The sequence below is a fragment of the Dipteris shenzhenensis genome, chromosome 16 (assembly GCF_047967505.1).
Source record: "Dipteris shenzhenensis isolate YYH24624 ecotype China chromosome 16, Dip_SZ_1.0, whole genome shotgun sequence".
NCBI lineage: Eukaryota > Viridiplantae > Streptophyta > Polypodiopsida > Gleicheniales > Dipteridaceae > Dipteris > Dipteris shenzhenensis.
The window spans coordinates 27,812,795-27,824,736 of record NC_141611.1 but is presented as its reverse complement, the minus strand read 5'-3'; the positions used below and the strand labels follow the sequence as shown (position 1 = coordinate 27,824,736).

General features: G+C 42.0%; 1 protein-coding gene across 1 annotated transcript; it reads left to right on the top strand.

The window, feature by feature from the left end:
• The first annotated feature begins 8,364 nt into the window (after positions 1-8,364).
• Positions 8,365-10,774, top strand: LOC147892776 (class V chitinase CHIT5a-like). The gene is made up of 2 exons (XM_087387552.1): positions 8,365-9,531; positions 10,542-10,774. Exons 1-2 carry the CDS (start codon positions 8,445-8,447, stop codon positions 10,571-10,573), a joined length of 1,119 nt encoding a protein of 372 aa, XP_087243678.1. The 5' UTR covers positions 8,365-8,444; the 3' UTR covers positions 10,574-10,774.
• The last annotated feature ends 1,168 nt before the right edge of the window (positions 10,775-11,942 follow it).

Here is an 11,942-nt window from a genome sequence, read left to right as displayed (position 1 = left end):
ATGCAAAAAATGAGGGCAACAACAGCTAGTAAGCGCCTCAAAAACCAGCTCCTCAAAATGCCTTGAAAAAGGTGAAAGAAAGGTTCAGTCAATTACAAAGTTGACTTGTTGAAATGAACCTTTGGGGAGGGCTTTATGGGAATTTTTTTGAAATGCCACGTGTCAGCACTAGAGCTATCCTTGAACCTTTGAAGGAACTTTCGAGAAGAAAAACACAGAGAATCGGTTCTCGATGTCACGAGATGAAGGCAGATTCAGCAACAATTATGAAGTTGTTTGTTGTCAACCAAAAGCTTACAACGGCGGATACTCACACATTCTAAGTACTACACACAGATCAGAGGCACCACACTCAGAAGTCACCATTGAAGAAACACTGCCAGAGGAGGCAAAAGACATTGTAGTAGGAGTCATAGCAACAACGGATTTGTGGAAGCAATAAGTGTCACGCCAAGAAATCGGTCTCTTTGATGATGACAACAACAAACACTCTTCTATAATGAAGTGATGGTTTTATGCAGTTGAGTGACAACCACACCTAGGATGAATGGCATTGAATAAGCCTCTTGGCAAAAAAGATAATTATAGCAAATAGAAATTACCGTGTTGATTCACAGAACTGAGTAATGGAACCTGCAGATGCTATGGAAGAATTTTGAGAAGTAAAGACTTCAATTCTTTGGCAATCACATACAATAGCCTAGAGAAGATTGATACAAGCGTGGCGACATGAAATCTGAAAGGCCTGCAGTCCACAATAGTTGCACTTTTGTCAATAGAGAGAGAGTCACCTTTCATAAATAGAGCCTTCTGGAGACAACCTTTAATACTAGAACAAATGGAAGAGTAGATATATGGTAGCTACATTCTTCAACCAGGGGTAGAGTCTCCTCTGAGAGAAAACATGAGAGAGCAATTTTGAGAATAGAATGGTGACTCAAAGACTCCAAGTGGCAAGATAGAGAGGAAAGAGATCATGATGCTCTGATACCATGTTACAAAACATGGATCGGGATACTTACATAGAGGAAGAGCTCAAAGAAGGATGGTGGAAGCTCACATAAGAGGATGAGAGATAGAGACACCATGAGCCACATGTATCCAACTCCTACGTTTGGATTTCCATTCCTCACCACACACGTCAACTTGTGTATGTACTTATATAAAGATTAGGATTAGGGTCCTCATCCCCTATCCACCACAAGCTTGCATCCCATTAGCTTACTAATCACCCACTCACCCATGCACTTTCTTGCTTCTACTAGGAAGAGATTTCAACAACGAATGAGTCTCCTACTCTATGTTTCATGAGCCTTTGGACATGGGATCTTGAATACATTATCTACCTAGCTCCATTGACACCATCGACAAGTGAATGCAGCAATTAAGTCATGCTCATGTCCTCTTAGTCCACAAGAAGAAACTCAAAAGGATAACATCAATCCCATAAACCCAACTTCCCAGTGGCTCTAATTTGATAACCTTTCTTTATGTTTACATGGCTAAATAAAGGAATAATGAGGAAAATCAAGTACTATACACCTTTAGAAAGTCTTCATGGGGGTGTAACCAAAAGAAAATCAAGTACTGTACACCTTTGGAAAGACTCCATGGGAGTGTAACCAAAAGAAAACTAGAAAGGCATAGCTATAAGGGACATATGCCAACTCCTCTACTCAGTCGAGATTCTAGTTGCAAGGGCTCTATGCTTGCCCTTGTACTCATCGCTAGAGATCAAAGGATTCAAGATTGCAGCTCTCATGGTGGAATGTTTCTTTTTTCATTCATAAAATTTGAATACTATTGATTTCCATTCACAAAATATGACTACTATCCAGTTCCATTCACAAAACATGTGTTGGAAAGAGTAGTAGAGTTAGAGGTATATGAACTCCTTCATGACCTTGTGGGATGTAATCAAGTCAACATTAACCCAATTGATAGGCATAAGTTTACTTTTTCCATGGAATGGGGTGTTTGCCTATAAGCTCATGCCATTTGGCTTGACCACTGCACCAACCACCTTCTAGAGCTACCTTTACATCACCTTCAAGGAAGTACTTGGAGGTTTTTATGCTTTCATGCATACAAAGGGATAGATTGGGCTAGGTCTAATTCCAAAAATCATTATGGTAGGAGATCAAGGTTCCAAAAGTATTGGGTTCTTACCATTTCCCACGAATAGGAGATATTAGCATGGATTTGGGAAAAATCTTGCATCAAAGGAGTCATCTCCCCTTCATAGCCATAGGTGAATGCTAAAGCAAACTTTCTTGTTTAGATTCCAAATTTCAAAATAGTCGAATTCCATAGGTGAATGCTATAAACTAAAGAATTTAATTAAAAAATCTTTGACCAAGGAGGGATATAAGGGTGTGAAGTAATTCCCAAAGAGAGTAATTTCCTTATCCACTCACCATCCCTTCTACTTCCTTACTGTCTCTACCACCCCCTTACTTATGGCCTTATCCCTCCATTCTCTATTCCCCCTTACTCTCTCTATCACCCCCTTACTTGTGACCTAATCCTCTCATGCTCTATTCTCTTCCACTTGCTTACACACTCACTTTTCTATTGCTTGCTCACCCCCCTCTAATCCTTGCTTACTTACTCATTCCTCTTGTAGTGTTTCTTCCCCTCTCACTAATTCTTGCTTGCATCACCTCCATTTCCCTAATCCTTACTTGCTACCTCTCCTCTCACTAATTCTTGCTTGCATCACCTCCATCTCCCTAATCCTTACTTTCTACCTCTCCTCTAAGCCTTACTTGCTTCCTCAGCTTTGCACTATTAGCCGGAAAAGAAATCAGGACCAGAGGCTAGAGGCTAAGCATGGCGACGCTCGAGGGCCATAGAGGAAAGAAGAACGTGAGGGCGAAACGTTGCCATGGGAGGGGAAAAGGAATTAGAAGGGGAGGGAATGAAGAAGAAGACTATGACACAAGGGGAAAGGGAGAGGGGGAAGAGAAGCAGGTACATGATGGGAGGAGGAATGTAAAGATGGAGACATCAAGGGAAGAGGACCATGCTTTATTTTGACAGGAAGGGAAGGGAGAAATCAAAGTACTAGCTAGGTGGCTTTACAAGAATGAGCATGTCCCATCAAGGAATAGCCCCCTCCTTTTATAGCCAAGAGAGGGGGTCTCTCCCAATAAATGCATCCTCCCACATGCATGGTGTGTATGGAAAAGTCTCCCATGTGGGCTAGGCGGTTACGCACTCTCAATTGTGTGCAACAACCCTTTGCCTCATTTTTCTACATAAATCAAGCCCCATACCTCAAGTCTATGATACTCCCTTTGTCTCCTCCCAATTTTATAACACGTTCAAACCTCTAGGAGGACAAGTGGAGGGTTGGCACAAGGAATCTTGCCACCTCATCCTACTTTCCCCATTATTTAACTTGCATCCTTGGACTATCTATACCTCCCCCACATGGGCCTATCCTATATGGAGGGAATAACCCAATATAATATCCATCTCCACCTATTTTATATTACTTCTCCAATAGACTTTGGGCCATGTCTCACTAAATGCAGCCTAGGTGGAGGGGTGGCACATGGAGGAGCCATGCCACCTTACATTTTATAATATTACTACCATGGATTATGTACAACACACCTTATGGGTCCTCTTACGTGGAAGGGTGGCACATGGCCATGCCCTCAACCCTGGGCCCTATGCACTCCATATTTTATTATACTAATGCCACACATACAAGCACACACACATATTTATGCCTTTTTCATTGGTCAAATTTATCCATAACAGTTCCCCTCCCCAGGCAAGGAATGCATAGCATTTCATGCCTAGGAAAAAAAACACAACAAGGAAAAGCTTGAGATCCCATTTGTTGAACACCTCCATCTCATGTGGTTTCTAGAAATGATCTTGGACCTCAATAGATCCAAGAGTCTGTGTTCCTTTACCGTTATACTTTCCTCGATCAAAAATAATCTGTGGTGTCACTGCCATCTCCTCACGCCTTGGATCAAATACAAACCGGTTACTACTCAAAAGGGCCACAAAACCTGGATGCTGCATCAAAGCACACAGGAGCAGGTCACTCCCCCCAGTTTGGGATGGAAGGACCTCCAAAACATACCCCCCCCATATGGAGGGAAATCTATCATTTGATAGAAAACACCATCCCACATTGACTCTTGCAAGAATAGTTTGGAGCTCCTTTCCAAATCATTCATGGGATCATACCTTGTGAAATCATCAAGAGATACCATCAAGACCTTTTCAACATATGCATCACATCCATCAACTTCTTGGCCTCAACTTCATCCTTACTGCTCAACACTTCATCTAACACCATGACTTTCTCATCAATAAGCTCAGCCCATAGTTGGTTGCATTGTTCTTCAATATCCATCAAAGCATCTTCTGAGCACATTTCAAACATCTCTACCATGCTATCACCACATATAATCACATTAGGTTCCAAGAGACTCACAACTTCAAGGGGAGAAGAAGGGGTGAGGATTTCACCGTTGTCGGCCCCTACTGTCAAGACTTCGAGCTCATTGATGCCTTCATCATTGAACAGTCCATCAAGACCCTCGAATTCTTTATCATAAGAAAAATCCAAAGGAGGAGAAAGAGAACCTGAAGGATTCAATGCAATCTGGTAGGGTATGTGAAGTCCATATGGCTCATTATCATCTACGGATTCACTATAGCTTTTAGAGGGAATTGATTCACTATCATTGCCACATTCAATCTCATCATTATCTGACCCCCTAGTAACTGATCTGGAAGTCTCCATGAGATGCACTTGAGGAACATTTGGACACTCTGAGCGGTAGTGCCCCTTTTGATTGCAACCGTGACAAACCAACTGGGACTTATCATGTGGAGCAGGAGTAGCCTTACTTTTTAATTCCATCAATTCAATGTGGAGTTCATCAATAATCTTCACAATATCAAGAGTTGGAGGTACACCAATAGGGGTAGGGGATACATATTGCAGAGGAGGGGGAGAAGATGGGGGAGGAAGAGGTTTTGCTAAGATGGATCCACCATGAGACACCTTGACTGTCGTTGCAAAAGGGAAAGAAGGAATGATGACTAAATCACTAGCCATTCTATCAAACTTCATTGCAATTGCCTTTGCATGTTCCATGGTCTTCGGGTCCTCCCACTTCAACTTGAGACGAAACTCAACAGCTGAGCCAGACACCATATGGCTCAACACATACTAAGTCATTCCGACAACAAACCTCTCATTATCTGGATACATAGCTACTAGGCAATCCAAGAGCCTAGTCGCTCGATCCACATATCGACGTGCTGTCTCTCCTTCTTCTTGCCTCAACCTCGCTATCAACAGATGAACATTCTCGGGCTCCTCTTCTTTGCCAAAATACTCGACCAATGCTGTAGTCAAATGGGGCTAGCTTTCTTGGACTTCATCAGTCTACCTCTTGTACCACACCTAGATAGAATTAACCACTTAATGAGAGGAACTGATAGTTTAGAAAAAATTAGGGGAATAATTAGGAAAAGTTTTAGAAATAATTTGGAAAAAAGAAAATAAATAAAGAAAATTAGGAAGACATAAAAAGGAAATAAATAAAAAATAAAGAGGAAAAAATTAAGGGAAATTAAGCAAAATTAGGGGGAAATAAAGGAGAAAACTAGGGAAAAATTAGAGGTGGGGGAGGGGGGGTTAGGAAAATTAGAAAAAATATATAGGAAAAATTTAAGGGAAATTTAAGTAAAATTATGGGAAAGGGATAGTGTGTGTGTGTGTGTATGTGTGTGTGTGTGTAAGAGAGAGAGAGAGAGAGAGAGAGAGAGAGAGAGAATTTAGCAAGCTTCTAAGATGGAGTAACCATGAGAAAGAAATATTCATAATGTGCTTTGGAAAAACATAACTGCTAGTAAAATTAATAGCGGTCAAGGGCACATCATCGACATGGCCAATGATCTATTTCACTTCTTCAACTCTAACCTTTGTTAGATTTGGCCTACCATAAGAGGAGCTACTTTCTTTTTATGTATTGTGAGAAATGGTAGTGTTTATCCAAAAAACTACTTCAGGTTTTGTAACCAATTCTGTTAGACATTGCTAGTTTGGCCCATGAAGGAAGAAAGAGTGATTTCCCTAGGGTTTCCCTAACTAGATTAGTTAAGGTCTTAGCTTAACCCTAAGGATAGCAATCACATTTTCAAATAGGGATTTTTTTCTTAATACAGTTTTTTGAGAGAAATCCCACCCCTAATATAGGCTAACATGTTTATTTAAAAATAAAATAAAATAATTATTTGGTCTCCTAATAAGAGGAGAAAGAGGAGCTTGTCTCCTCCACATACCCTACCTTGGAGTCATTGGATTCCCATGCCGAACTCCCATAGCTCCCCCTATTTTGCACATGCCACATTGTGTCACCTTAACTCCTCACAGCATAGTCTACTCACATGTTTCATAAATAAGGCCTTCCCACATATGTAAAAGTTGCTCTTGTTTGAAATAACTTATCGAGATGTGAGGATTGTGTTGCTCATCTGTTGCCAATGTCCACACGAAACTATGGTACTAGATCTCTCACCCCCCCCCCCCCCCTCCCCCCTTCATTGCCATGTAAAGCACATTGTCTCCTCTCCTTACATTTCCATGTAAATTGCATTGTCTCATCTTCCCTACTTGACACATAAGCTCCTGTGGGGGACGAGCCTTCCCATGCAATTGTAAGGACTCTTCATCTGTAGAATAACCAAGTGGACAACCATTACACGAGTTCCAAACCTATGAGAAGTGGGATTCAGGTCCTTGATGGACCGCTACTATGCATTCTACAAAAGTAAAGCTTCAATTTTGATCACCTCATGAAGTTCATGATGACAAAATAGAAATGTCGTTAGCCTCTTTTGAATTTTGTGTGGCCAAGCTTTAGGAAAATGTGAAGCTGTAGGCCAACTTGAGAACATAATAATCTTGCCCACCCTCTCCAAAGTGCCTTAAATTAGGATTTTCCCTTTACGAAATACATTGTGTCTATAAATATGCCATTTGGAGGTTGCTTGGCCACACTTTTTTTGCCTTTTTGCTTACCATTTTGGGTGAAGTAGGGGTCAAGGGAGACTTTTTTGCCCTTTTGTTCAATCCTTTTGCACGAGCCTTTTGGGAGTGTGTGAAAGATTTCATGTATCATCAAGGGTGTGGGTAAGTCACATTGAGTGCTACCTATGTCATGGAAAGCTTAGTATTTGGTGAAAATCTCATGACTTTCACATCATTGTTGTCTTTTAGGTCGTTGTTAATGGGAGTTTGTTAGATTGGTTATTGTTGTTATATTGCTCTCTCTCCACTTTCAACTGCCCTCCCTTGCCTTGACATGTGGCAAAACAAAGGATGCTGGTGGTAGGGTATGGCTACCACTAGGTCAATGCCTAATTGGTTAGATGTCATTACTTGCCCAATTTCATTGAGCACTGGCAAAATCAAGGGTGCTCATGGTGAGCATTGATTTTGAGGGAATGGCTCCCCAAGTCCTTTCCCTCATATCTTAAACGTATGGTTCCTCCATGCATGGTCTTAAAATTGGGTGACGAATTATAGCCCAAGCTACCCAACCAATGAGATGGCCTAGTGGTGGAGGCCATAGTTTAGGAAAAGAGAGGTTGAGCTTATCATCAAGTTGGTATGGAATTTCAAATTGCTTGGTTGTGACTTGGATTGCCATTCAATAGGAAACTGGCCGACTAAAAGTTAAGACTTTTCAGTCATACAGCTAGTCAATATTTGGTTCGAATTTCACGCTTGTTGGTTTGATTGTCATTTAGTAGAAAAGGGATGAACACTTCACTCTAGTAAGAGATGAACACTTCACGGAGGCGTTGAACACCGTCCAAAAGGGCAGTGGTGTGGTAAAGGTCACAGGTGTACCGCGTTGGGTAGTTTCAAATTTCAACATGCAGCCTAGTATGATTCATGGATACTCTACTTAAGAGTCAATGTATTACGTATTTAAGTACAGACTTTTGTGGGCAGTCGGCTGTAGGAAATCTAATCTAAAGAGTCGAAACTTCGATGCCGACAAGTAGACAAAGTCAAATGTCCTGTACGATAACTATTAACTAGTTGTTGATGAAGCCAGCAGAAATCTATAATATGAAAGCGTATTGTCGTTGTGTGCAAGGCGCGTGGACTTGATTACACGCTCAACTGAATAGAATCCAACGGACCAGAGTTCAGCATTTCCTTCACAGGATGAGATCTCGTTCAGCATTTCCTTCACAGGTGCTACAGTTTTTAGACCAGGTGTTTTCATGACTTTGGCCAATTCAACGGGATTTCCCAGCCTACAAATATCGCTGCCCTTCCCCGACCTAATCAGTGTGTTCCAGATTTCATCTTCGCCCTTCTTGTTGCTTATCAGTTCGAACTTCGAAGCCATAGTCCCTCAAAGCCAGCCAGCAGCTTGTGCTTCACCATGACAAAGCATACACATAGCTGTAGCTGCTTCTTCTTCTTCTTCCTTGTCCCATCCACCCTTGCTGCCTCCTCTCAGCCCGTCAAAGCTGCCTACTATTACTACGGCTCTGGCTTCGCTGCTTCTAACATCGATGCTACTGTCTTGACCCACATCCTCTACGCTTTCGCCCAAATGGATAGCTCCACGTACGCTGTCTCGCCTCAAGCTGACGACGGTGGCATCATCGATACCTTCTCCAGTACCGTTCGGCAGAGCAATGCCGCCGTCAAGACTATTCTTTCTGTGGGCGGCGGCTCCTCCAATGCTACTGCCTTCTCCACCATGGCCAGCACCTCCCAATCCCGCCAAACCTTCATCCAATCCAGTATAGCAGCGGCTAGAAAGTATAGTTTCGATGGGCTAGATCTGGATTGGGAATTCCCTCAGTCGTCCACCGACATGACCAATCTTGGATTGCTCTGGTCCGAGTGGAGAAGTGCCGTTCTAGCTGAGAATAGTCAGAATCCCCTCCTTCTCACCGCCGCTGTCAAGTACAATGTCACCATTTTGTATGGCGGTGCAGGAACATACCCCGTGCAGTCCATTGCCAGTAATGTGGACTGGCTTAACATCATGACCTACGACTACCACGGATCCTGGGAAACCTCGCAGACTGGTGAACACACGGCCCTCTATGATTCCACTTCTACCGAAGTGCTGACGACGGATTACGGCATCAGGCAATGGCTGGGCGCAGGGTTACCTCCATCGTGCGCAGTCATGGGTCTAGCAATGTATGGATACACATGGTATCTCACAGATGCCACAAACAATGGTGTCGGAGCGCCAACTGTGGGTGTTGGGCCTGTGGATACATATGACCAGATACAACAATTTGTTCAGGCCAGTAATGCGACCTGTAAAGATGATGCGATCACCAAGTCGGCTTATTGCTATGGGGAAACGGGCTCTGGAACTCTGTGGGCAGGTTTCGACGACGCAGCCACCATAGCCACCAAAGTGGCCTACCTCAAAAGCAAGCAATTGAGGGGCTATTTCTTCTGGAGTTTAGGCGGTGACCAAAATGCAGTCCTCTCTAAGCAAGGTTGGCAAGCGAGCATACACCCATTTTCTTTGATTCAAGTTTTTGTAGCTTTTCATTCTTTCATTATTTCATCATGTTTGCATAGGGGAAACGGCCCTTTGGAGGAGTTTTCTAGCGAGGAAAGTCTCCTCAAATGTCCTCGGCGCGTGTGTGTGTGTGTAGAGAGAGAGAGAGAGGAGGAGGAGGAGAGGATGTGTAGAGAGAGAGAGGAGGAGGAGAGGAAGCTTTTTTAAACTCTGGACACGATTTCAAGGAGCTAGCGATGACTCATCCAAAGTCCATTCGAGGATCGAACACACAACACACACAAGAATGAGGTCACAACACAAACCAACAAGACTGCTCGTAGTGAGTGGCAAAAATGTTGGTCATGTTGTGATTATACACAATGGGAGAGGAGGGTTTTTTTACTTCGTAAAAACAATTCCACGGAGCCAATAATTACTCATCCAAAGTCACTCCGTGGATCGAACACACAAGGCACACAATGACAAGATCACAACACAAACCAACAAGTCTAATCGCAATGAGTAGCAGAATTGTTGGGCGTGATGTGATTATACACAGTGAAGAGGAGGGTTTTTTTACTTCGTTGGAAACAATTCTAATGACTCATCTGACATTGATCTGAGGATCGAACACACAACAAACACAACGACAAGATCTCAAGACAAACGACCAAGACTTCTCACAACAGTGAGCAGTAGAAATATTGGGGGGGGGGGAGAGAGAGAGAGAGAGAGAGAGAGAGAGAGAGAGAGAGAGAGAGTATCCTTCTTTCATGATGATTGACCCTAAAACATGGTGGTTGTGAGAGAGGGTGGAGATTTCTTTCCCTAAAGTGCCTAGATTAAACTAATCCTCCACTGACCATTGGTGGTTTATGTAGTAAAGGAAAGTTCTCGAATGTGGAGGTTGTTAGCTTTCTAGTTGTTAGCTTTCTAGTTACTAGCTTAAAGACTAGATTTCAACTTCATGTTTTAACTCATTGCTTTTGTTAATGGATGTAGCTTCTATGACAATGGCTAGCAACAAGCGATAGTCAACAAGATTCCATTGGAAAGCATCCATCAATCTTACCAAAATACATCATGACCTTGTGAAAGCACATGGAGCTGGACATCTTGAACATTAGATATAGAGAAGACTCGATTCTTTAATGTAGCCCGATAAGAAAAGGAAAGACATTAAGGTGTAAAAGCCAAATCTAGGATATCTCATTTTTAAACTCTTGCCACGCGAGGAATAGCATGTTAGGTGCATTTGCACCTCAATGTGCCCATGGTCAAAGGTTCACAATTCTTCAATAGAAGAGTGCTTTAGCCAATCTTGAAGTCACCTAATGTGATCTTTCATACATTGTTTTAAATAAAATCTTTGTAAAATCCCCCGCCCACCTCTTCTCTCCTTTTGTTACTACTTCTCTACCCAAAGGCTCTCTCTCTCTCTCTCTCTCTCTCTCTCTCTCTCTCTCTCTCTCTCTCTCTCAATTTCGAATATTTCCCCCTACCAAGCAATTACTACAACGATTCATGCTCTTCTGTTGTGTTTGGGAGAAGCCATTTGGAATAATTTTGTATTTAACAAATGTAGTTGGTGGTGGTGGACTTGTTGGAAGTTATTTTGATATGATGAAGCTCATAAAATAGCTTAACTATCCAAACAATCTCAATAACATGGTTGGACCAATGCACAAGCATTTACATCTATAAAAGAAATTGATTTCACTCTTATGTCCCACCCTCCATGTTAAAAGAGCATGCCTTAAAATGATATGTTACATACTGTTGTATTCAGCTTCTAACACATTGTTGCACATAAACATACCCAACTATTCACTTATGGGCTTGGTGTGTTTGGCAAGTGATTTTCCATCCCCACATTTTGTTTTGTAGGCCTCTCTTTGCATGACTACCAGTTCTAAGTTTGCAAAGCTATTGTGCACAAGCGTGATCTAGATAGTTTAAAACCACCAAGTTGTATCATCATCCAACCTTAAACCATCTATCCTTCCAAATGTGATCCAACCAAAAAAAGAAAAGGCTTTGATTTGTTAATTTAATCATAAACAATACAACATCCATTGCAATGGTTGAGCAAGCACATAATCTTTTATCTTAAAATGTTAGAATAGTTAGTATTATAGCCTCATGGCTATACATAGGTTATTACCCGATTATTACGTGGGTTGAGTTAGTCATACTCAAGCATATGCGGACAAACCTTATCCCCATTCTATGAGCATGCTTTGTTTTCTTAATTGATGTACATTGTGCATCTAATTATGCTTGCATTTTCTCATTATGTGTGATTCGCATTGTCTATATCCCTCATCTCTCCTTTTTGATAGGGCACCAAAGCCATCCCTTGCCATCTCATGACTCCCTCTTGTGAGAGCATAAAGAGGCAAG